The 25918-nt window shown below is 44.8% G+C and overlaps 2 protein-coding genes across 5 annotated transcripts in view; one reads left to right on the top strand and one right to left on the bottom strand.

Moving 5' to 3' along the window:
- LOC123516084 (L-asparaginase 1-like) overlaps positions 1 to 25918 on the bottom strand; it is a 76319-nt gene that overhangs the window by 45092 nt on the left and 5309 nt on the right. For 2 of the 4 annotated variants that reach the window (XM_045275159.1, XM_045275148.1), the window contains exons 2-9: positions 22092 to 22212; positions 13229 to 13346; positions 10867 to 10981; positions 9682 to 9807; positions 8434 to 8589; positions 6886 to 6940; positions 3765 to 3970; positions 2992 to 3084 (exon numbers count right to left, since the gene is read on the bottom strand). In XM_045275159.1, coding sequence (XP_045131094.1) covers positions 2992 to 3084; positions 3765 to 3970; positions 6886 to 6940; positions 8434 to 8589; positions 9682 to 9807; positions 10867 to 10981; positions 13229 to 13346; positions 22092 to 22212 — 990 coding nt within the window. Of the gene's footprint in view, positions 1 to 2991; positions 3085 to 3764; positions 3971 to 6885; positions 6941 to 8433; positions 8590 to 9681; positions 9808 to 10866; positions 10982 to 13228; positions 13347 to 22091; positions 22213 to 25466; positions 25620 to 25918 lie in introns of those variants that run through there. The other 2 variants (XM_045275170.1, XM_045275178.1) reach the window with 2 other exon arrangements.
- Positions 18232 to 20821, top strand: LOC123516093. The gene has a single exon (XM_045275192.1). It carries the CDS (start codon positions 18472 to 18474, stop codon positions 19762 to 19764), a length of 1293 nt encoding a protein of 430 aa, XP_045131127.1. The 5' UTR covers positions 18232 to 18471; the 3' UTR covers positions 19765 to 20821.

Raw genomic sequence — 25918 nt, 5'->3', positions numbered from 1 at the left:
TTTGACTTAATAACCTTCACCACTTTCTCAGCAATCTTCTCTTCTATGATCTGTTGATCTATAATTTCAGCAAGGCCCAAAGTTTTCTCCCCAGACTCTTTGATTTCCTTTTCCAGACTTGCAACTTTGTAATTTACCTCCTTTCTTTCCACTTCCTGACTTTTTTCCATTCAGCCTGCTTCTCCATCACTTTTCCTAAAGATTCTCCACATTTGTCGCAATTCACTTTAATTAACTTAACTTCCTCTTTCAGTACTGCATTTTCTGTCTTCATTTCAGCGCACTCTTTCAGCACATTGTTATGACTTTTTTCCAGTTCGCCATACTTTTCAAATAGTTTTTCAATTTTTCCTTCTAATTCCTGAATTTTCTTGACATAGACGCTCTTTTCCATTGTACCTTGGAAGTGTGTGTGTGTGTGTGTGTGTGTGTGTGTAATTCACTGTTTGATCTGCTGCAGTCTCTGACGAGACAGCCAGACGTTACCCTACGGAACGAGCTCAGAGCTCATTGTTTCCGATCTTGGGATAGGTCTGAGACCAGGCACACACCACACACCGGGACAACAAGGTCACAACTCCTCGATTTACATCCCGTACCTACTCACTGCTAGGTGAACAGGGGCTACACGTGAAAGGAGACACACCCAAATATCTCCACCCGGCCGGGGAATCGAACCCCGGTCATCTGGCTTGTGAAGCCAGCGCTCTAACCACTGAGCTTGTGTGTGTGTGTGTGTGTGTGTGTGTGTGTGTGTGTGTGTGTGTGTGCTCGCGCGCGCACGAGTAATGCGGGAGGGACATGACCGGACGTCTATATTAGGACACTGCCCTCTGGCCTGCAGGAAGAAGGCGTGCGCCGTGCAGGAGGGGCTCGGCCCTCGTGTGGTGCGCCTTAATGAACAGTCTCTGGCTACACGTGTCTCGTCCACTCCCACAGTGGTGCCAGGACCACCGAGGCTGCTTTGGTTTTTACTAAACGAGGCTACTAGTCTGTCACTTCTTTGCAGAAGGAAAGGAAGCCCAGATGGTGAAAGTACAGCGAGATACCTGCAGGCACTTGTCTACGCCTACATTGTAGTGGCTCCAGTGGTTACTCAGCCAGTGGTAAATAATCAAAATAACCTTCCATTCCGCAAGGTGAGTGTTCTGCTGGAAGGAGCCCTTCCTGTCTGCAACAGTGAAGCTGCAGTAGAGGCGCCGCCTCTTTGTTGTTTGGACCAAGGTTTGCTCTGCATCTCAAACTCTTTGAACTAATCTCGCGGTAAACAGTCAATGTTGTACTTCAGACACTTAACACTCTGTGGCAGAACACCGTGTTGCCTCAGGAAGGCTAGTGTTGATTCGTTTTTGTCGTAGCAATGGTTAATAACAGAGACGCAACAATCAATGCAGCCAACACACGACAACTTAGCCAGACTGATTCACTGGCACTGACTGAATGAGTGACTGGCTGGGTTCGGCAGCTTGGGCTCGGGCACTGGCCTCGGTGATCATTAAGTGTAGATCACTCATACACAAATGCCAAGAATGCTGTGCCACACATCACAATATCTCTTACTGATATCAACAAGCTTATTACACAGAGGAGTGCCACTAATTAATAATTTTCCTGGACAGGTGTACCAATCTTTCATGGATGGTAGAGACTCGATCGCGAGTCGAGAGAAGGTCGAGTCAGCTGCATCCCGCAGGCGCAGCGGCAGCCCACCCATCCAGCAGGAGGGAATACGATTATATATGTCAGGTAAGTACTACAGTGTACGACACCCGTACGTGAACCGACCACAACAAAAGATTGGAATTAGGCGCGGCACGACGAGGCCGCGGCAAGCAGAGGGTCAGCTTTCACGCAGCAAACATGTAGTATATTTGTACCTGTACTGCACCACTGTTCCAATCCTACATGAAGTAAACTAAACTACAGTTTCTAAACCAGTGCAGGCCTACTAGTAGATGGGTATAAATAGTCGTGCGGTGTGGCGTAGCAAACACGCCATAGCTGCGTGCAACAATTCGTCTATTAACACAGGTTTCCTCTCTTGGTGTTCCTCCATCATCCAGCATTTCTGTGCATTTCCATTACATTGTATCTTTTTTTTTCTCTCCCTGCTTTTCTTAAAATAAATTAATAAAATTGCAAAGCAAGTCTCGACCATATCTCTCTCTCTCTCTCTCTCTCTCTCTCTCTCTCTCTCTCTCTCTCTCTCTCTCTCTCTGAAACGAACGTTGCATGTTTTTTTTTTTTTTTCTTCTATCACCATCTCATTCTTCCCCTCTCTTCATTCCCTTTCCCTGTCTCACCGTCTTTCTGTTCCCTTCCCGCCTCACCGTCCCCCGTTAGTCACTCACTGTCACCGGCCCTGTTATTGTCACCATTACCATCTCCCTGTCATTGTCACTGTCACGTCCAGAGTCACTTGGCGTTGGGGGCACGTATGGGCGGCACATTTCTCCTTCTCTCTGCATTACTTTTTTTTTTGTAACACTCGCTTAACCCCTTCAGTACCATGGCGCGTTTTCATATTCATTCTGCTTACTATTTGGTAATTTCATACAGCTTCAGAAACTTATGTGGGGGGATTAAGATAGTGAAGACTGTGGCCATTAATCTTCTGACGTCCATAACGTCTAACTAATGTCAATAAAATGGGTTAATCGTACACAAATCTCAAGGTAAAAATGTGTACCAGTACTGAAGAGGTTAAAAGACCTTTATCCTTTTCTTCTTCCTCTTACCACATTCCGTGCAGGCTGGCTGTGACAATAGCAATGTTGACTGGAGAACTCAGAATTGTAACGAAGATACTCAACTTAACTCAGCGAAGTGGTAAATCATTGATATAGTAGTTAGAACGTCCTTGCAGTTACCACCACCAACACCATCACCACAACAACAAGAACTACTACTGCTACATTTTTGAAAACGTAACCACTCTCTCTCTCTCTCTCTCTCTCTCTCTCTCTCTCTCTCTCTCTCTCTCTCTCTCACCTGGCCCGTCTCGTATATGGCATCCACCGCGCCGTGCATGCACTGGGTGATATTCACGATGATGACGCCTCGCTCTGTGGCCTCGCGTAAGGCCTGCGGGACCAGACACGTCAGACAGAGATAGATGGATAGATAGAAAGATTTATTGACCACAAAATAATCATAAATATACAAAAGCATAAATTCACAATCACATAATATCCACAGCAAGCAAGTATTGTAGTCCACAATTTTGTTAATCATTAGATCACTATACTGAAAATTCAGCGCAAGAGCTCCAAAAAACAAAAACAAACAAACATTTGACTTAAATATTGGTAACACATTTCTCCTTTCTTCAACTAAAATAACATAACCATTTGAAACACAGAGGGGGATTGGAGTGAACGTGTTAACAGGTGGAGACAAGATGAGCAATAATATTCTCTCTCTCTCTCTCTCTCTCTCTCTCTCTCTCTCTCTCTCTCTCTCTCTCTCTCTCTCTCTCTCTCTTCACCACATTTAAAAGGCTCTACTCTTGAAAAGACGCGGGTTTTTAAGGGTGTTATTGCGGTTCTAATGACAGATTTAAAATATTTCTTCATTATTAGCAGGAGAAGCACTCTTGAGAACCCGGCAGGTCATCTCCGTGGCCTTGGAAAACAGTACTATAGTGAGAGGAAAGATTTTCATAACCATTCTCTCTCTCTCTCTCTCTCTCTCTCTCTCTCTCTCTCTCTCTCTCATCCCGGCCCTTCCCTATTCTGTCAGCCTCCCATCCCACCCCACCTTACCTTCATAATGTCAGTTCTGTTGGAGGGCATGTTCCCGGCGCCGTAGGTCTGGATCACCACGCCTGCCATGGGGGACTGCAGGAAGGCGCTCACCGTCTCGGCAGATATAGAGGGGAAGATTCTGAGCAGTCCCACGTGGCGATTAAGACGGTCAAACACTGTGAACTTCTCCAGCGTGGTGGGGCGGAACACAGAGCGGTAGTCAACTGTATAAGGGAGCGAGGAAGGGTTATTGTTTAGCTTCCTTGGCCAGAGAAAGATTGAGGCAAACCTTTCTACGCCTTCTGCTCTCACTGCGACAAATTCCAAGGCCACAGAGACAATTAATTAGTCGGATATTGAAGGCAGTTCCTCCTTATGATAAACTAGAAATCTTGACAATCCATCACCAGAACCATAGAAATACTCTTAAAAACACGACTATCTTCAACTGGAGCCTTTGAAAGTAGTGATGGTGAGAAACCAAAGCGTTTTCCAGTTGATGGTAGTTGTGTTTTTAAGTATTTTTATGGTTCTGGTGATATATTGTCAAGATTTCTAGTTTATCATAAGGAGGAACTGTCTTGGCAACCAGGCTAGGTTTCTCTGTGGCCTTGGAAAATTGTCGCAGTGAGAGAGAAAGGCGTTTCTGAATAACGGCATAAAAGGGAAGACTTCTGCGTTTTGAAGGGTTAGGTTCAGCTTCCTTGGTCACAGAGAAAGATTCAGGCTAAAAGGCTAAAATGGACAAAGACTTATGCATTTTGAAGAGCTCTTTTGGTGTTTTTTGGCCGTAGAGAAAGGTTCAGATTAAGACGAAGAAGGATTTATGCGTTTTGAAGATCATGTTCAGCTTTCTTGGGCACAGAGGAAGGTTCAAACTAAAAAGGGAGAAATATTTATGCGTTTTGAAGGTTTATGTTTAACTTCCTTGACTCCAGAGGAAGATTCATGGTAAAGCTGAGAAAGATTTATGCATTTTGAAGAGCTATTTTGATGCCTTTTGCCCACAGAGAAAGGTTCACACTAAAATAGAGAACGATTTATGCGTTTTGACGAATATGATCAGCTTTCTTTGTTACAGAGGAAGGTTCATGCTAAAATAGAAAGATATTTATGCGTTTTGAAGGTTGTGTTCAGCTGTCTTGGGCACAGAGGAAGGTTCAGACTATAAGGGAAAAATATTTATGCGTTTTGAAGTTTGAGTTATTGAGTTTCCTCGGGTCCAGAGGAAGATTCAGGGTAAAACAGAGAAAGGTTTATGTGTTTCGAAGGATTATTTTGAGGTTCCTTCGCTACAGAGGAAAGTTCAGACAAAGAGGGGAAAGATTTATGCGTTTTGAAGATTTATTTATAGCTTTCTTGGGACAGACGAAGGTTAAGACTAAGAGGAAGGAATATTTATGTATTTTGAAGGTTTATTTGTAATTTCTTGGCGCAGAGGAAGGTTAAGACTAAGAGGGACAAAGGTTTATGCGTTTTGAAGGTTTATTTGTTGCTTTCTTTGGGACAGACGAAAGTTCAGACAAAGAGGAAGAAAGATTAATGCGTTTTGAAGGTTTATTTCTGGTTTTCTTGGGCGCAGAGGAAGGCTAAGACTAAGAGGAAGAAAGATTTAGGCGTTTTGAAGGTTTATTTGTAGCTTTCTTTAGGGTAGAAGAAGATTAAGACAAAGAGGGAGAAAGATTTATGCGTTTTGAAGGTTTATTTGCAGTTTCTTGGGCGCAGAGGAAGATTAAGACTAAGGAAGAAAGATTAATGCGTTTTGAAGGCACACCCATATCTAGTTCAGGCTGGATGTGTAGTTTCCATGGATGTGCTTAACCACTTCAGTATTGGGACACATTTTTACCTTGTGATTTGTGTACCATTAGACCATTTTATTGACATTAGGAAGAGTCTATGGAGGTCAGAAGATTAATAGCCACAGTCTTCATTATTTCAATCCTCACACAAGTTTCTGAAGCTGTATAAAATCACCAAATAGTAAGCAGAATGAATATGGAAACGCGTCCTGGTGCTGAAGGGGTCAAGAGTGTAATAAAGTAAGGGTGGGTGCAAGAAGTCTTCAGGCCAACACGTGACAATCAATGCACGAGACACGCCTGCCTGTTTCCACCTACCATCCCTAGCCTGAAATTACTGAGACGCATTTTTACCTTGAGATTTGTGTACCACTAAACCATTTTATTGACATTAGGAAGGCTCTATGGAGGACAGACGATTAATGGCAACAGTCTTCACTATTTCAACCCCCATATAAGTTTCTGAAGATGTATAAAATCGCCAAATAGTAAGAAGAATGAATATGGAAACGAGTCATGGCGCTGAAAGGGTTAAATGTGTATATAATCAGTTCAGGTTGACTCAAGGCTAAGTGACTGAAGGAGTGGAGGAGTGAGAGGGACTGCCATGTTGTAAGAGAAGGGAAAATTAAGTTAGAGATAGGAAAGCAAAAAAAATAAATAGAAGAAGAAGAAGAAGAAGAAGAAGAAGAAGAAGAGGAAGAGGAAGAGGAAGAAGAAGAAGAAGAAGAAGAAGAAGAAGAAAAAAAAGAAGAAGAAGAAGAAGAAGAAGAAGAAGAAGAATGATTGAAGAAAAGAATAATAATAATAATAATAACAACAACAACAACACTGAAGAAGAAGAAGAAGAAGAAGAAGAAGAAGAAGAAAAGAAGAGGTAAATAAAAAGAAAGGAGAAATGGAAGGAAGGGGAGGAAGAGGAAGAAAAATAAAAGGAAGAAGAAGAATGAAGAAGAAGAAGAAGAAGAAGAAGAAGAAGAAAAAAAAAAAAAAAAAGAAGAAGAAGAAGGAAAAAGAAGAAGAAGAAGAAGAAGTAAAAAAGAAAGGAAAAATGGAAGGAAGAAGAAGATGAAGATGAAGATGAAGAAGAAGAAGAAGAAGAAAAAGAAATGAGTAAGAAAGAAAGAAGAAAAGAAGTAATGAAATAACAATAATAACAACAATAATAATAACAATAATAATAATAATAATAATAATAATAATAATAGCAACATTTTAATACAAAAGAACACATGAACATATAGGCTACAATCTCTCTCTCTCTCTCTCTCTCTCTCTCTCTCTCTCTCTCTCTCTCTCTCTCTCTCTCTCTCTCTCTCTCTCTCTCTCTCTCTCACCGTGGATGGTGATGCCCGCCGTGGCCAGTGGCGCCATATTTGGAGAGTCGAAAGCCTAGTAACGGAGGTCCACAGAGAGGGCAGCGCACATCCACACACACGACGCGCACGAACCGGGAAAAAGAAAGACAAAATATAAGACGAAGAGAAAGAAAAACTGCGAGATACCATTCATTCCTTTCTTAACTAAATTCTGGAACTCTGGAACTCTGGAACTCCCTGCCTGCTTCTGTTTCCGCCCTTCAATAACTTGGGAGGTTTCAAGACTTTTTTAATTATCTCCCGTGAGTGGACTTCTATTTGGCAGTCTATGGGGAAATTGGTACTTAACCCCTTCAGTACTGGAACGCATTTTTACCTTGAGATTTGTGTACGATTTGACCATTTTATTGACATTAGCAAGGGTCTTCGGAGGTCAGAAGATTAATAGCCACAGTCCTTACTATTTTAATCCCTTCAGTACTGGAACGCATTTTTACCTTGAGATTTGTGTACTATTAGACCATTTCTTTTTTTTTTTTTTTTTACATTAGGAAGGGTCTTTGGAGGTCAGAAGATGAATGGCCACAGTCTTTACTATTTGAATCCCCCACACGAGTTTCTGAAGCTGTATAAAACCACTAAATAGTAACCAGAGTGAATATAAAAACACGTTATGGTGCTGAAGAGGTTCATTAAGTAGGCCTTTTGTCTTTCCCAGTGACCGTGGAGAATTAATGAGGTTAGAACGGCCCTGAGTTTTTTTTTTTTCCATTCTTTTTTTCCATTATATATACCATGTGAGCTTTTCACGGGAATTTCTGGGCTAAAGGGGATACTTTTCGTGGTACCTCCTATCTCAAAGCCCACCCGCTAGGAAACCGTTGCCCTGAGTGAGGAAGGCCAACCTACACTCGGACCGTGGACAGGATTCGAACCCGTGCGCTTGGAGACCCCTCGGACCCCAAAGCACGCATGGTTCCACTGTACCACGGCGGTCTTTAACTGGTACAGAGCGCACAGCGAGGATGACGCAAGCAATGTTTTCAGGGAATGTAATATTAAAAGCTTTAGTGTTGTTTAATACTATGAATAATCTTCATTCTATGTATCCTTCCAGTTACTCATCTTTGTAGTGATTTTCTGAGTGCTGAATTCCTTCCGCCTATCTAGTTACCTGCACGCTTTGGTGGTTGAGTTCCCCATTACGGCTCGTCTAGTTACCAGCAGTGTTCTATTCCCCGTGTACACCTTGTCTAGTGATGTACAGACTACCGGTGGACACTTTGGTGGTTGTGTTCCTCCTCTAAAGCTCATCTAGTGAATTACAGACTGCCGGTGGACACTATGGTGGTTGTGTTTCCCCTCTATAGCTCATTTAGTGACCTACAGACTGCTGGTGGATACTTTGGTGGTTGTGTTCCCCCTGTACAGCTTATCTAGTGACCTCCAGACTGCTGGTGGATACTTTGGCGGTTGTGTTCCCCCTGTACAGCTCGTTTAGTGACCTATAGACTGCCGGGACACAGTTTGGTGGTTATGTTCCCCTTGTACAGCTCGTCTAATTACCTGTAGACTGCCGGTGGACACTTTGGTGGTTCTGTTCCCCCTGTACAGCTTGTTATTGAAGAAGACAGACACCTCGGGGATGCTGTAGCTGCCCGCCATGATGAGGGATCCGATGAAGTTGTCTCGACCGTCACTACGAGTCTCGAACAGCGGGATCTGTGGCGCGAGAGACGAGGAGAATGACAGGACAGGAGGAGGACCACAAGGACACAATCACTTCTTCGTCTCAAACAAGCGTAATGTATTAGCTCGTATTCTCAAACACGTCTGTGCTTCCTTCACCTCCACTATTTCAAAAGGCTTTGTTTAAATCTACACGAGTTTTTAAAGGTGTTTTTGTGGTTCTAGAGGCAGAGTGACAAGGTTTCTACATTATTAATTGCAAAAACACTCTTGAAAACCCCGCTAATCATCTCTGTGGCCTTGGAAAACAGTCGTGGAGAGAGAGAAGAGCGTTTCAGAATACGAGGAGAATGACAGGGTAGGAGGAGGAACACAAGGACACAATTACTGTCTCAAACAAACGTAATGTATTAGCTCGTATTCTCAAACACGTCTGTGCTTCCTTCACCTCCACTATTTCAAAAGGCTTTATTTGAATCTACACGAATCTTTAAAGGTGTTTTTGTGGTTCTAGAGGCAGAGCGACAATATTTCTACATTATTAATTGCAAAAAACACTCTTGAAAACCCCACTAATCATCTCTGTGGCCTTGGAAAACAGTCGTGGAGAGAGAGAAGAGCGTTTCAGAATACAGTTAATGGCATGGGACTGTGCAGGTGACTGAGATAACAGGAAAGCCAACAGCACAGTCACACAAACTCGGGTAGAATATAACAGAAGCGATTTAAGCCTTACTCTGAATCACTTCCATACCGCACCGCACCTCCACTATACGTTGAAAAGACTCTACACACACAGTTTTAAGTGGCACGGGTCTCCAAGGGTGTTTTCTAAGCCTCTATAGTGACAGATTAGCAAGACGTCTACATTATTAACGTTCCAAACAATCTTGAGAATGGATAATCGTCTCTGTGGTCTTTGAAAATTGTTAAAGTGAGAGAGCACAGTGTTTCTGAGAAGAGGAGGAGGAGGAGGAGGAGGAGGAGGAGGAGGAGGAGGAGGAGGAGGAGGAGGAGGAGGAGGAGGAGGAGGAGGAGAAGGAGAAGGAGAAGGAGAAGAAGAAGGAGAAGAAGGAGAAAGAGAAGAAGGAGGAGGAGGAGGAAGAGGTCACATCCCTGCCTTACCTGCGAGCCAGTGATGATGACAGGCTTGCCCAGGTTCTCCAGCATGAAGGAGAGCGCCGCGGCAGTGTAGGAGAGCGTGTCTGTCCCGTGCAGCACCACAAACCCGTCAAACAACTCATACACCTCCTGCCGGACACACACACACACACACACACACACACACACACACACACACACACACACACACACACACACACAGAGAGAGAGAGAGAGAGAGAGAGAGAGAGAGAGAGAGAGAGCATATATTAGTGACCAACATACAGAAAAGTCATACTAGAATTATTAGTCTAACTCTTTCAAAAATGGTTGACACTTAAATAAATAAATAAATAAGACTACTACTACTACTACTACTACTACTACTACTACTACTACTACTACTACTACTACTCCAACCACCACCACCACCACCACTACTACTACTACTACTACCATACTTCTTTTTCTTCTTCTTATAATAATAATAATAATAATAATAATAATAATAATAATAATAATAATAATAATAATAATAATAACAACAACAACAACAAACTATTTTCAACACAGAGGAATAGAAAATATATTTATAACCCAACCCAACTTCAACCTAACCTAACTTAACCTTACCTAACTAAACCTTATCTAACCTAACTAAAATCAAACAAATACTCCTTCCTATACATTTTTTCACAATAACTTAACTTTCCCTTAGCAAATTCCACTTCTTTTACACTCTATAACCGTGGTACTAGTTTTACGTTAACCTTAACTAACCTAAAATAAAACTAATACTCCTTTCTAATACATTTTTCCACGATATCTTTCCTTTCCCTAAGCAAATTCCTCTTCTTTTACACTCTATAACCCTGGTACTCCACTCCTTCCCACCACCACCACCACTAGTTTTACCTTTAACGTAACATAAAATAAAACTAATACTCCTTTCTAATACATTTTTCCACAGTAACTTTCTTTTTCTCTGAGCAAATTCCTCTTCTTTTAAACTCTATAACCCCTGGCACTCCTTCCCACCACCACCACCACCACCACCACCAGTTTTACCTTTAACGTAACCTAAAATAAAACTAATACTCCTTTCTAATACATTTTTCCACGATATCTTTCCTTTCCCTAAGCAAATTCAACTTCTTTTAAACTTCTTTCCTTCTTTCCCCAACCACCACCACCACCACCACGACGCACCCTGATGTCCTTGGCCACTCTGATCCAGTCGTCCATGGTCATGTTGGAGGAATCAAGCAAGGGATCATACTCATACACCCAGTACACCACCCTGCGCCGCTCACCCTGACACTCCCTGACGAGGAGAGAGAGAGAGAGAGAGAGAGAGAGAGATTATTAGGGCATAACATTTAGAAAACGACATTTAATTACTTTAGTGACAGCTTAACATAATTTCCACATTTTATAACAGGACAAACTATCTTTAGAATTCAGCTGATTTTGTACAGTTCTAGTGAGAGATTGACACGATTTCTACATTATCATCAGGAGAAACACTCTTGGGAACCTCGTTAATATTTCTATGGCGTTTGAAATATAGTTATGTGTAGTTCTAATGGTTTTCAAGGGTATTTTTACAGTTCTAGTGACAAGTTAACGAGATTTCTACATTTATAACAAGGGAAACAGTCTTTAGAATTTACCTAGTTTAATCTGTGGTCTTTGAAAATCGTTATAGTGAAGTTACAAAGGTTTTAAGGATGTTTTTACGGTTCTAGTGACAGGTTAACGAGATTTCTACATTTAAAACAAGGGAAACAGTCTTTAGAATTTACCTAGTTTAATCTGTGGTCTTTGAAAATAGTTATGGTGAAGTTACAAAGGGTTTTAAGGGTGTTTTTACGGTTCTAGTGACACTTTAACAAGATTTCTACATTATCAACAGGAGAAACACAATAGAGGAAAAGGTTAATCATCTATATGGGCTTTGAAAATAAATAACAATAACAGGAGAAAGACTGTGTTGAGAACCTAGTTAAGTTATGTGGCTTTTGGAAATAGTCGTAGTGAGCAAGCCTAGTGGTCCCGGTACGCTCTGTGACGTAGTGAACTGTGTGCGTGGATTCTTACTCTGAAACGTTCTACTCTCTCACCATCACTGCTTTCCAAAGGCTCCAGTTGAAGATCTGGTGTTTTTGAGGGTATCTTTATGGTTCTGGTGATAGATTTGCCAAAATTTCTAGATTATCAAGAGGAGAAACTGTCTTGAACACTTTCTAGTCGTCTTGGTGGTCTTGGAAAATCGTCGAAGTGAGAGTGGATCGAGGTATGTATTCAGAAACGCTTTGTTCTCACCAAGGTTATTTTCCAAGGCCAAAGAGATGATTAGCAGGGTTTTTAACCCCTTCGAGCCGGATGTTAAAAAAGCCCGCCTGTATGATATACGGGTGGTAGTGCCGCGCGCCCGAGCGCGGGAAACTCGTGCAAGTTTGTCATACTTGTCGTCTTTGTGTATTATGCTGCTATTTTCTAGTCACTATATCGCCTTTGAAGAGGAAAGTGGACGCTTCTCTCTTCGAGAGAGAGAGAGAGAGAGAGAGAGAGAGAGAGAGAGAGAGAGAGAGAGAGAGAGAGAGAGAGAGAGAGAGTGACATTTGCTAATATTTTAGACAAGCGGGACGCATGTAGCTTATCTTTCGAGAGGAAGAGGGGAGGGAAGGAGAGGAAGGAGAGAGAGAGAGAGAGAGAGAGAGAGAGAGAGAGAGAGAGAGAGAGAGAGAGAGAGAGAGAGAGAGAGAGAGAGAGATTAGAAAATGTTGTGTGTGTGTGTGTGTGTGTGTGTGTGTGTGTGTGTGTGTGTGTGTGTGTGTGTGTGTGTGTGTTGTGTGTGTTTTCACGAATGTTACAAGGCCGGACGCATGTAACTTATCTTTCGAGAGAGAGAGAGAGAGAGAGAGAGAGAGAGAGAGAGAGAGAGAGAGAGAGAGAGATGGGAACAGTCTATGCCATTAGGTAATTTTAGACACAAGGCGGGACGCATGTAGCTTATCTTTAGTGATTGGTGGAGACAAGGATGGTGGGAGGAGCACTAGGATTTCAAGGACAGCATACGGCATGTATAGTTGGTATCCAACACACTATACGGGACAACTGAACTGAAGAAAGCTCAGAAAAGAAATATGACACCTGCGTAGGCGTCACCGTATATGCTACTAGGGCTTCATGACGCCTACATAGGCGTCACCGTATTGAAGGGGTTAAGGGTGTTTCTCACGTCAATAATGTAAAAATCTGGTCACTCTGCCTCTAGAACCGCAAAACACCTTAAAAACTAGTGTAAATTTAAATAAAGCTCATTAAAATAGTGGCGGTGAAGCACATAAGAGGACTGGAGGTTTCGTAGTTCATATTGTTTGCTTAAGGTATCGCAGACTATCCTTCTCTTCTATATACAAGTGTTTGAGAATACAGGACTGACTCACGGGAGGACCAGCGGCTGCGTGACAGAGTTGTTTCGTAGTTCATATTGTTTGCTTAATGTATCGCAGGCAGACTATCCTCCTCTACTCTACAAGTGTTTGAGAATACAGGACTGACTCACGGGAGGACCAGCGGCTGCGTGACAGAGTTGTTGAACCTCTTCTCGGCGTACAGCTCGTCGTGCATGTGTGGGTAGCGCCGAATGTTCATCTCCATTTCGTGAGGGATGGGAACCAGACCTGCAACGGTTAAACAATGCCAAATTACTTCATGCGTCTCCCATCTTTCCCTCCCTCTCCCAATCAACACTCCCACTCACAATGTGTCTGTAAACATTGATGATCGAGGACAGTCCGACCGTGTTGTAGCAAGGTTCATTGTATCATTGCGTGGTGTGAAACGGTTCATTGGATCGTTTCGTCTTCTTTCTATGTGGAGGGAGTTATTAGGGCATTCAAGGATGTTTTTCATGATTCTAAGAGATATTTCAAGAGGCTCTGGTGAAAGTTACTGAGGTTTTCAAGGGTGTGTTTTGTACTGAACAGGGTCTAGTGCTGTGGTGAATGTTATCAGGGTTTTTAAGAGTGCTTTCATGGTTGTAGTGGTTATTTAACAGGCGCTAGTGAAGATGTGGGCAAACGGTCCACGAGATGCATGCGGCCCGCCAAAGGAATTCATGCGGCCCTCCAAATAATAGTAAATATGAAAGAGAAAGATACCAAGCAACGCCAAATAATCTCGTCAACAATTTGCTTTTTTTTTTCTTTTTCTTTCCTGCAGGTTTGTGTGTGTGTGTGTGTGTGTGTGTGTGTGTGTGTGTGTGTGTGTGTGTGTGTGTGTGTGTGTGTGTGTGTGTGTGTGTGTGTGTGTGTGTGTGTGTGTGTGTGTGTGTGTAATTCATTCATCTCGGTCGCCTGCTGGTCACCCAGCCAGTCTTCCCCATTACGGAGCGAGCTCAGAGCTCATAGACCGATCTTCGGGTAGGACTGAGACCACAACACACTCCACACACGGGGAAAGCGGGGCCACAACCCCCTCGAGTTACATCCCGTACCTATTTACTGCTAGGTGAACAAGGGCCACACATTAAGAGGCTTGCCCATTTGCCTCGCCGCCCCGGGACTCGAACCCGGTCCTCTCGATTGTGAGTCAAGCGTGCTAACCACTACAGAGAAAATCTAGTAGTTTTCAATGCCTCAAAAACTCAATTCCTCCATCTATCACGACACAACCTTCCAGACAACTATCCCCTCTTCTTCAATGACACTCAACTGTCTCCCTCTTCCACAATGAATATCTTCGGTCTGTCCTTTGCTCATAATCTTAACTGGAAACTTCACATCTCATCTCTTGCTATGAAATTAGGTGTTCTGAGGCGTCTCCGACAGTTTTCTCGCCCTCCAACTGCTTACTCTGTATAAGGGCCTTATCCGTCCCTGTATGGAGTACTCTTCGCATGTTTGGGGGTTCCAGTCACACAGCTTTGCTTGATAGGGTGGAATCAGCTCTTCGTCTCATCAACTCCCTCCTCTGACTAACTGTCTTCAGTCTCTTTCTCACCGCCGAAATGTTGCATCCCTTTCTATATTTTATCGCTATTTTCATGGTAACTGTTCTACTGATCTTGCTAACTGCATGCCTCCCCTCCTCCTGCGGCCACGCTGCACAAGGCTTTCTTCTTCCTCTCATCCCTATTCTGTCCAACTCTCTAATGCAAGTACGCTCAATCATTCATCCCTTTCACTGGTAAACTCTGGAACTCCCTCCTGCATCTGTATTTCCGAATTCCTACAACTTGTCTTCTTTTAAGAGGAGGTATCGAGGCATTTGCTCCCCTAATTCTGGCTGACGGTTTTGGCACTTTTTGAAGTCTTTGGAGAGCCAGCGCTCAAGTGGGCCTTTTTCTAACTTTCTTTTTTTTTTTTGCCCTTGGCTGGCCCTCTTCCCTACGTAAAAAAAAAAAAAACTACTACGCGTGTGTGTGTGTGTGTGTGTGTGTGTGTGTGTGTGTGTGTGTGTGTGTGTGCGCATGGTAGAGTAGCTTTTCCTTTAAGCCTTTCATTTTGTCTGTTTTGAATATCAATGGCTTTGGATTAATACATAGTGTGGCCCTATGATTTTTTTTTTTTTTTTTTTCTGAAGGGGCCCTTGCATGGAAAAGTTTGCCCTTCCCTACTCTGGTGGATGTTGCTACAGTTTTTGTGGTTGTTTAGCATGTTGCAATGGAAGGTACACACACACACACACACACACACACACACACACACACTGGAATAGAGAAGGGAGAGAGGGGATCTGATACAAGTTTATAAACTGATCAATGGAATGGATCAAGTGGATAATGAGAAACTGATCCTGAGAGAAGAATGACATTTGAAGCACAAGATCGCATAGTAAAAAACTGAGGAAGGGACGATGTCTGAGAGATGTTAAAAAATATAGTCTCCCGCAAAGATGTGTTGAGACTTGGAACAGTTTGAGTGAGGAAGTGGTGTCAGCAACGAGTGTGCATAGTTTTAAGAGAAATTGGATAAGTGTAGATATGGAGACAGGGCCACACCAGCGTAAAGCCCAGGCCCTGTAAAACTACATCTAGGTAAATACAACTAGGTAAAATACATCGCGTATTGTAGTAGTTAGCAAGCTCGACTCACAATCGAGAGGGCTTGGGTTCGAGTCTCGGGAAGCGGCGAGGCAAATGGGCAAGCCTCTTAATGTGTGGGGTGTGTTCACCTAGCAGTAAATAGGTAGGGGATGTAACTCGAGGGGTTGTGACCTCGCTTTCCCGGTGTGTGTTGTGTGTGATGTGGTCTCAGTCCTACCCGAAGATCAGTCTATGAGCTCTGAGCTCGCTCCGTAATGAGGAAGACTGGCTGGATGACCAGCAGGCGACCGTGATGGTGAATCACACACACACACACACACACACACAAACAGGTTTTCAAAAGTGTTTTCACGTTGAACAGACTGTAATGCAGTGGTTCCCAAACTGACGACCTTTCCTGGGGGTCATGGAGACTAACTGTAAGTATGTATGTACTGTATGTACTGTAGTGTGCTGTAGTGTACTGTAGTGTAGTGTCCTGTACTGTAGTGTGCTGTTGTGTACTATATTGTAGTGTGGTGTAGTGTAGTGTGCTGTAATGTAGTGTACTGTACTTTAGCTTGCCGGGTCAAGATTGGCGGAACGAGGTTGAGTTTTCAGTCTCAGCGCTGGCTGGAACCCACACACAGACCGCTGGTGCATTGTGGGTGTGGCTGCATCCAAAGCCTGACAACACAGGCTGCTCACTTCCAGCGATAAGCTTATCAGATTTGCACGTGACGTCACGCTGTATTTGTTGCATGGACCGACTGCCAGTCAGCACTGAGGGGGTGTTGGACGCACCACTGTCACACACACACACACACACACACACACACACACACTGTCTGTCTGTCTGTCTGTCTGTCTGTCTGTCTCTCTCTCTCTCTCTCTCTCTCTCTCTCTCTCTCTCTCTCTCTCTCTCTCTCTCTCTCTCATGTAGTTTTGACATGTAGTTTTGAGGACTCCACTGTTTAAAAAGCTACTCAAATTTGTTTATATAAAACATAACAAATAAAATCATAATAAAAATATAAGATTAAATCAATCGTTGTTGATGAAAATTAAAAGAAAAAATATATTATTGTCTGTGCTGTGAACTTTTCCATTGTATCTGCGGCATTGCAAAGACGGAGTGCGATTCTGAGACTTAGCAAAGCAAAGTGCGCGGGAGTCACAGCGGGTCATCGCGGGTGTGGATTGTAAGAACCACGTCCGTCTGATTTAAGTAAGGCCTGTATTCATAAACGCTTTGCTCTCTCACCATCACTGCTTTCCAAAGGCTTTTGTTGATGATGTTTGTTTTTAAGCGTATTCTTATGGCTCCGGTGATGGACTGGCAAGATTTATAAAGTGTTATACGGAGAAACTGTCTTCAAAACCTGGGTAGTCTTCTCTGTGGCCTTGGAAAACTGTCACGGTGAGAGTAAGGCGTTTCTGAATACGGACATTTTAAACCGACCCGAGATCAGGAAACTTTTCAATTATAATGTGTAGTTAACCCCTTCAGTACTGGGACGCATTTTTGCCACGAGTTTTGAATATGATTAGACGATTTTATTTACACCAGGAAGGGTCTATAGATAGAGCTCAGAAGAATAATGGCCAGAGTCTCCACCATCGTACTCTCCATATGAATTTCTGAAGCTGTATAAACTCAACAAATGGTAAGCACAGTGAATATAAAAAACGTGTCACGGTACTGAAGGGATTAACCTCTTCAGTACCACACGTTCTCATCTTCATTCTGGTTACTATGTGGTGATTCTATAAAGCTTCAGGAACTTTTATGGGGATTAAAATAGTGAAGACTGAGGCCTTTAATCTTCTATGCAGGTCAGAAGATTAACAGCCGGTTTTGTTTGCGTTGGGAAGACTCTTTGGAGGTCAGAAGATTAACAGCCGGAGTCTTCACTATTTCAATCCGCACACAAGTTTCTGAAGCTGTATCAAATCACCAAATAGTAAGCCGAATAAACATGAAAACGTCTTATGTTGCTGAAGGCTTTAATGAAGTTTGGAGGTTACTTTGAGTGATTTGACAATTTTTAGTAACAGTTTAACAAGGAAGGAGAGAGGAGTGGTGTGGGGCGAGCGTGTCACCAGCAGGAAAGCTATATTACCTACTGTATACTGTTCTACGTGTGTGTGTGTGTGTGTGTGTGTGTGTGTGTGTGTGTGTGTGTGTGTGTGTGTGTGTGTGTGTGTGTGTGTGTGTGTGTGAGAGAGAGAGAGAGAGAGAGAGAGAGAGAGAGAGAGAGAGAGAGAGAGAGAGGAAGAGGAAAATGAAAATGAAAATGGATACCATGGCAACGTTGCAGGAAAGAGTTTCTAGTGAAAATAGTAAGAGTGGTGGTGGTGGTGGTGGTGGTGGTGGTGGTCTGTGGTGTTGGTGTTGGTGTTGGTGATGCCAGACGGAATATGAAGGGCAATGTTACCAGTGACAGTAATCAGACGGTGGTGAGTAGGTGGTGGTGGTGATAGTGGTGGTGAGTGGGTGGTGGTGATGCTGGTGGTAACGTGTGTGTGGTGGTGGTGGTGGTGGTGGTGGTGGTGGTGGTGAGTATGATTCAGCCGGTTTTCACACATCCTAAATGAAATAATGATAAAAAGATAACTTCCATAATAATATTAATGACAATAATAATGTGTGTGTGTGTGTGTGTGTGTGTGTGTGTGTGTGTGTGTGTGTGTGTGTGTGTGTGTGTGTGTGTTCCAGGTGGCGCAGGGCCCCGCAGGTAGTGGCGATTGTAGCGGCGGTGACAGTGGTGGTGGCGGTGATGGTGGTGGCGAAGGCGGTGGCTGGAACAAGGCGCGGCTGTGTTGGAGTTGCCGCGGCACGGAGGGCGGGCGGTGCGGAGGAGGTGGGGTGGGCAGGCCGGGACGCCGCGGGCGCAGCGCCGGACAAGGCAAACGGAGGGTGGCCACCGCCCGCGTCGTGCGGGTGCCGCGCAGTGTTCAGCGTGGGCGCGTGCGGCCTTTCGAGCGTGGCGGCGTTGTGGAACGGTGACGCGGCGTGGACTTCCGCGGTGGCTGGTGTGGGCGCCGGGCGGGTGCGCGGAGACCAGCCCCTCATGCCACACCTGGCCACGCTGGCGCGCTACCTGCCACGCCTCTTTCAGGTGAATGTGTCGCCGGATGGCAGTGTGCAGGGCAACGCCTCTGCCAGCCGCGTGGGACACATGGCGCCATTGTTGCCCTGCGCCCTGCACCACTACGCACCCCAAGACGTGGCCACCTGCGCCCGCCGCCACCTGGCTGCCACGGGGTCGCCGCTGCGCCTGGCCTTCGTGGGAGACTCCCTGGTGCGCAACACTCTGCAGGAGATGGTGCGCAGCACACGCGGAGCACTGCACTACCGCGTGGAGGGCGGGGACGAGGACGAGGCGCTCCGCTTCCTGGACATGCCCGCCAAGTACGACACGCCCGTGCAGGCTGATGGCCTGGACCTCAGTTTCCACTGGTCCGCCTTCCTACACAAGCCGCGCAACTTCACAGACGTGACCCACCAGGGAGCGAGGGACCTGCTGGAGGCGTGGGCTGCGGGGCGCGCTGGGCCGCGGGCTGGGGACGGGCCTCCCCCTAATGTGGTGTGCGCGAGCAGCGGGATGTGGGACACTTCCCTAGAGGACGACGACGAGGCCGTGGAGGGCTTCGTAAACACCCTCAACGTGATGGGGCCGGTGCTGCAGGCGCTGGCCCGTCGCGTCCGCGTGCTGTGGCACGTGCACGGGCCCATCAAGCCGTGGCTGGCCACTCGTGGCGTCCCCAACGCCGCCCTAGACATGATGAACGTGGCGTCGTGGAAGCGGCTGGGTGGCGGCGACGTGTGGCTGTGGGACTCACGCACCGTGCTGGCACTGCGCCAGTATACAGAGTGCCGCGCCCTGCACCGCGCCGGCCTGGACGCCCTCGTGCCTCGGGAGTGGGGATGCAGAGATTTCCAGCACCCGGGCAAAGACGTCGAGCGCGCCGCGGTAAACATGATCTGGAACCTGGCGTGCAACGCGCGTCTGGCCCTACACCACTCCCACTGCTGCGCCGCCGACACGCCCCCGCCCGCCGCCACGTGACGGGACACACCCCCACCCACCTACCACTCCCAGTGCTGCGCCGCCGACCCGCCCCCGCCCGCCGCCACGTGACGGGACACACCTCCACCCACTCCTGCGCCGCCGACACGCCCCCGCCCGCCGCCACGTGACGGGACACCCCTACACCCACTGCTGCGCCGCCGACACGCCCCCGCCCGCCGCCACGTAACAAGACACACCCTCACCCAACCACCCACCACTCCCACTGCTGTGCCGCCGACCAGCAGGCACTAAGTACTGCACACACAGACAACACGCAGCACACATCCATACGCTCCCTGCGCGTCGCTCCAGTGATATTTGTAGTGAGGCGAGTCATTAGAGTATGGAACTTGGAACACTGCCTTTGAGTGAGCCCTGCCTGCTGGCCCGGCGGCTCGTCCAGCACACCTACAGCAGCTCAGGACAGCAGCCTCACACGTCCCACCTTTACTTTCACCTGTTTACATTTATTGACTGATTTATCTATTTGTTTATTTAAGAACAGTGGCCGGAGGTGAAGAAAAATAAAGATAAAAATGCGACTAAGGTGTGACAGTCCCAAAAGAAATTGAAAGAAACCATACTTGCTGTTTGTCGCTCGCCTTGTCCACACATCATGTCGACTTTCTACATGCACACGACAATTCATTGTAACAATAAGTAGCGCTCTCTCTCTCTCTCTCTCTCTCTCTCTCTCTCTCTCTCTCTCTCTCTCTCTCTCTCTCTCTCTCAGACACACACCTTATTTTCCTCCAAGTGAAGACAAGACTACAAGTACAGCAGTCTATCAATATCAAGTCGCGCTCCTGCTCCTGTGTCAAATAGATAATGTTTCTACTGTGTTGTGTTTCAGTGAGTCAGGCTTGTACATACCAGGTCTGAGCTTTCTAATAGTACGTGAAGTAAGTCAGGACAGTATACACGCAGCGAGCAGAGGCCTCAGCGGGAACACGGCCAGAGCATCAGATAGACCGAAACAGTAGAATATCTTAACACTTTCACTTTCCGCTGTGTGTGTGTGTGTGTGTGTGTGTGTGTGTGTGTGTGTGTGTGTGTTCACCAAGGCAGAGAGAGAGAGAGAGAGAGAGAGAGAGAGAGAGAGAGAGAGAGAGAGAGAGTGAGTGAGTGAGTGAGTGAGTGAGTGTGTGTGTGTGTGTGTGTGTGTGTGTGTGTGTGTGTGTGTGTGTGTGTGTGTGTGTGTGTGTGTGTGTGTGTGTGTGTGTTTTCACTGTCCCCATACATTGTGAAGGGCAGTCCAGTATTCAGAAAGGCTCTCTCTCTCTCTCTCTCTCTCTCTCTCTCTCTCTCTCTCTCTCTCTCTCTCTCTCTCTCTCACACACACACCACAGCTACTGTATTTCCAGAGGCCATAGAGATGACTGGTGGTGTTCTCAAGAGTGTTTCTCCTGTCCATAATGTGAAAATACTCTTAATTTGTCCCTATAATCAGAAAAAAACACCTTTAAAAACCCGTGTCACTTTGATTAGAGCCTTTTGAATGTATAGTGAAGAAGCGGTGTAAAAAACGCTGCAGAATATTACCTTAAGTTACCAAACTATCGAAATATAAATGATAGAAAATAAAATGATGCTTCAACTCTGTGATATTCGTTGTTTTGGCAGGAACGGTTCAGATCTGGTGCTCGTTTGACAACAGGAACATTGACGGATGGAGCAAGGGAAGCTGAAGAACGCGTCAATCCTTGCACTATTCTGGAGCAAAAATGTCACAACCTCCACTGCTTCGGGTTATTAATCATGGGTGTTTTTTTAACGTTCCAGTGACAGGCTAGCAAGGTTTCTCCATTATTACTCTGAAAGCACGAGGAATGTTCTGTGTTAACGTTCTGGTGACAGATTAGCAAGGTTTCTCCATTATCAACAGCAGAAAACACTCTGAAAGCACGAGGAATGATCTCTGCTTTAGCGTTCTGGTGACAGATTAGCAAGGTTTCTCCATTATTAACTGTAGAAAACACTCTGAAAGCACGAAGAATGATATGTATGTGGCGTTGGAAACAGTCCTGAGAGTGGCCCTTGTAGTGGAGACGCGGCGTAATGTTTCAGTGAAGGACCTTGCGGAACTCGTATTCTCAAACTTTTCTGTGCTTCACCTCCACTATTTCAAAAGGCTTTATTTAAGTTTATTATATATTTTTTAAGTGTTTTTATGGTTCTAGAGGCAGAGTGACAAGATTTCTACATTATTAACTGGAGAAACATTCTGGAAAACCCCGCTAATCATTTCTGTGGCCTTGGAAGTTAGTCGTGATGAGAGAGCAGTGTTTCTGGATACGGACGCAGACAAAACAGACGACACTTACGTCCTCTGTCGTTCCTCATCATTCCAATGGTGCCTCCCGTGTAGAGCACCAGCACGCGGGACTCTTGGCTCCACTCAAGGTCCACCAGCGAGTCCACGGAGGCCCTGTGACCGTACAGCACCTAGGGGAATGGCGGCATGAGGTTAGCGCACCACCAGAAGATAACGTGACGAGAGAGACACTACAAATAACGAAAGGAAAGATAAGAACAAGAACAGAATCCAACACAGGAGAAAGGTAAGGTCAGCGCTGCACCAGACGCCCTAACGTGCCGAGAGAGACACTACAAATAACGAAAGGAAAAGTAAGAACAAGAACACTAACATACAAGGATGACAGAATCCAACACAGGAGAAAGGTAAGGTCAGCGCAGCACCAGACACCATGACGTACCAAGAGAAACACTACAAATAACGAAAGGAAAGATAAGAACAAGAACACTAGCATACAGAAGGGTGACAGAATCCAACCCAGGAGAAAGGTGAGGTTACTGCAGCACCAGAAGCCATCACGTGCCGAGAGAAACACTACAGATAACGAAAGAAGAAGTAAGAACACTAGCACACGCACGGAAGGAGGACAGAAAGCAACACAAGAGAAAGTGAGGCTAGCGCAGTACCAAGAGAAACACTAACTGAGGGAAATAACGACGAGACACACTAGATGAAGAAAAACAAACAGTAGATAAGGGAAATAATGATGAATGACTCTACATGAAGAAAGACAAACAGTAGATAAGGAAATAACGAAGAGACACACTAGACAAACAGTAGATAAGGGAATAACGATGAAGAAAGAAATAGTAAATGAGGGACATAACGCGACACACTACATGAAGAAAGAGAAACAGTAGATAAGGGAAATAACGAAAGAAATTTTAGATAAGCGAAATAATGAAAGTAGAGATAAGAACACTAGCACACAGAATGAATGACAGGAAGCAGTACAGGAGAGAGAGAGAGAGAGAGAGAGAGAGAGAGAGAGAGAGAGAGAGAGAGAGAGAGAGAGAGAGCACAAATATTTACAAGAGTCGCAGTACCAACAGTGTTACCAATGCTACACACAGGGCGGCCTGACGCACACACGGAAAACAACAAGAATGATAATGAAATGTGACCAAAACTGCAGGGAACAAGAAATAATACGGTTACTCCTCCTCCTCCTCCTCCTCCTCCTCCTCCTCCTCCTCTTACTACTACTACTACTATTATTATTACTACTACCACCACCACCACCACCACCACCACCACGACTACCACTACTACTACTAATATTACCACCACCATCACCACCACTACAATTACCACCACCACCACTACCACTACTACTACTATCACTACCACCACCACCATTAATACTACTATTACTACCACCACCACCACTACTACTACTACCACTATTACTACCACTACCACCACCACCACCACTACTACTACTACTACTACTACCACTTCTATTGCTGCTGCTGAGGCGACACACGAAAGGGCCTGACATAAGACACAGGAGTAGACAGGGGGAAGACAAGAACCACATGGCTTTGACACACGCGGGGAAGGAAGCAGTGTGGGAGGAACACATCAACAACCTTCGGAACAGGAAAGACAACAACCAAACAGACGACAACAACAGTAATAATACTAATAATAATAGTACTGTTGTTGCTGCTGCTATTACTACAACTATTACCTAGAGTCCTAGACACACACACACACACACACACACACACACACACTGGAAAGAACAAAAAGAAGCAAATAATAATAAATAAACTATAAAGAAAAAGAAAAGCGAGGTTCGAGGAAATTTCTCTCTCTCTCTCTCTCTCTCTCTCTCTCTCTCTCTCTCTCTCTCTCTCAACAGTCCACGTGTGTGTGTGTGTGTGTGTGTGTGTGTGTGTGTGTGTGTGTGTGTGTGTGTGTGTGTGTGTGTGTGTGTGTGTGTGTGTGTGTGTGTGTGTTGGGGAATCCAGTAGTTATTCTTGTGTTTTCCTGGTGTTGGGGAGAGAGAGAGAGAGAGAGAGAGAGAGAGAGAGAGAGAGAGAGAGAGAGAGAGAGAGAGAGAGAGAGAGAGAGAGAGAGAGGCCGGGGGGAGAGAGGGCAGGGGGGGAGAGACTTGCTGGGTGTTATATTATGGTTAAAAAATAATGACTCATATTTCTCACGCCTCGCTTTACTTTTTTCTTACTTTTGTTTATTTATTTACTTATCTATTTATTTATTATTTATCTATTTTCATTTATTTATTTATCTATTTATTTATTTATTTAATTTATTTATTTATTTATTTGTCACTGCACCGCGACACACTCATCGGAACACTTCGCCGCCACGCCTCCACGCCTCCACCACTTCCCAGGGCTCCAGCTGCAGTGACACCAGCTTGTGAGGATACTGCTTTATGGTTCCAGTAACTGATTAACAAGATTTACAAGATTTCATGTATATATTGACTTCAAAATCCAGCTAAGCATCTCTGTGGCCTTTGAAAATTTGAAGACTCGGTTTTTATGGCTTCAATAACTAATTAAGTCTTTTTAATGTGGGACGCTTGAAAACCCAGCTACGCATCTTTGTGGCCTTTGAAACTTGAAGACTCGTTTTTATATATATTTTTTTAATGTGGCACTCTTGAAAACCCAGCTAAGCATCTCTGCCGCCTTTGAAAATTTGGAGACTCGGTTTTCATAGCTTCACTAACTAATGAACAGCCTTTAATTAATAGGATACTCTTGAGAAGCCTGTTAATCATCTCTGAAAATTTGAAAACACTATATAAGATTGTGACAAGTACATTTCTACCGGAATGAATCTGAAGAATCCAGCCAATAATCTCTATGGCCTTGTGAAATCCTCGTTAAGTTATTTTTAAGGTTATGTTTTTATATTCTGTTGACATCAATAAGATTTCTTCATTACTAACAAGAGAAACAGCTTTGAGAAGCTTGCCAATCATCTCTGTGGCCTCTGGAAACAGTCGTGATTAGGTGACACGGATTTTTTAAGAATGTTTTTTCACGGTTTTAGTGCCAGATTAACAGGGAAACAGTCTTGAGATTGACAGATTGGCAGATTAATAAGACACCTCCATTGTTAACAGGAGAAAATGTCTTGAGGTTAACAGACTGACAATTCAGACAGATTGACAGACCACACTCACCACACCACACACACCACACTAAAAAACACACCTCTACAGTCACACTCACCACACCACACCACACCACACCACACACCTCCACAGCCTCACTCATCACACCACACCACACCACACAACACACCTCCACAGTCACACTCACCACACCACACCACACACCTCCACAGTCACACTCACCACACCACACCACAACCTAACCTAACCTAATTAATCTTCACTTACGAGTAACAAAAGCTGCTTCTCCATCTCGCTGTCTTCCGTGCCACTTCTTCCCCTCTCTGCTCTCTCCTCTGTCCTCACACTAACCTCTCCCTGTGTCAGCACGGCCTAATATACTCCAGTGTCTACGCATCTTTCCCCTCAGTTAAAGGCCAAATTCCAATACAGTTCCACAGCAAACATACAAGACACGCCCCTCGCTGTGGTGCTGTGAAGTTTTGTCCAATCAGTGAGTGAGTGTGTGTGTGTGTGTGTGTGTGTGTGTGTGTGTGTGTGTGTGTGTGTGTGTGTGTTGGGGAATCCAGTAGTTAATCGTGTGTTTTCCTTGTGTTGGAGAGAGAGAGAGAGAGAGAGAGAGAGAGAGAGAGAGAGAGAGAGATTATTATATTATGGTTAAAAATAATGAATAATTTTATCTCGCCTCGCTTTTTCTTAATTAATTAATTAATTTATTT

Source organism: Portunus trituberculatus, chromosome 5 (genome assembly GCF_017591435.1).
Source record: "Portunus trituberculatus isolate SZX2019 chromosome 5, ASM1759143v1, whole genome shotgun sequence".
Lineage (NCBI taxonomy): Eukaryota > Metazoa > Arthropoda > Malacostraca > Decapoda > Portunidae > Portunus > Portunus trituberculatus.
This window is presented reverse-complemented; position numbering and strand designations above follow the sequence as displayed.

Coding starts and splice junctions, on each gene's coding strand:
- LOC123516093 (XM_045275192.1), top strand. CDS start 18,472: ATGGTGGTGGCGAAGGCGGTGGCTGGAACAAGGCGCGGCTGTGTTGGA.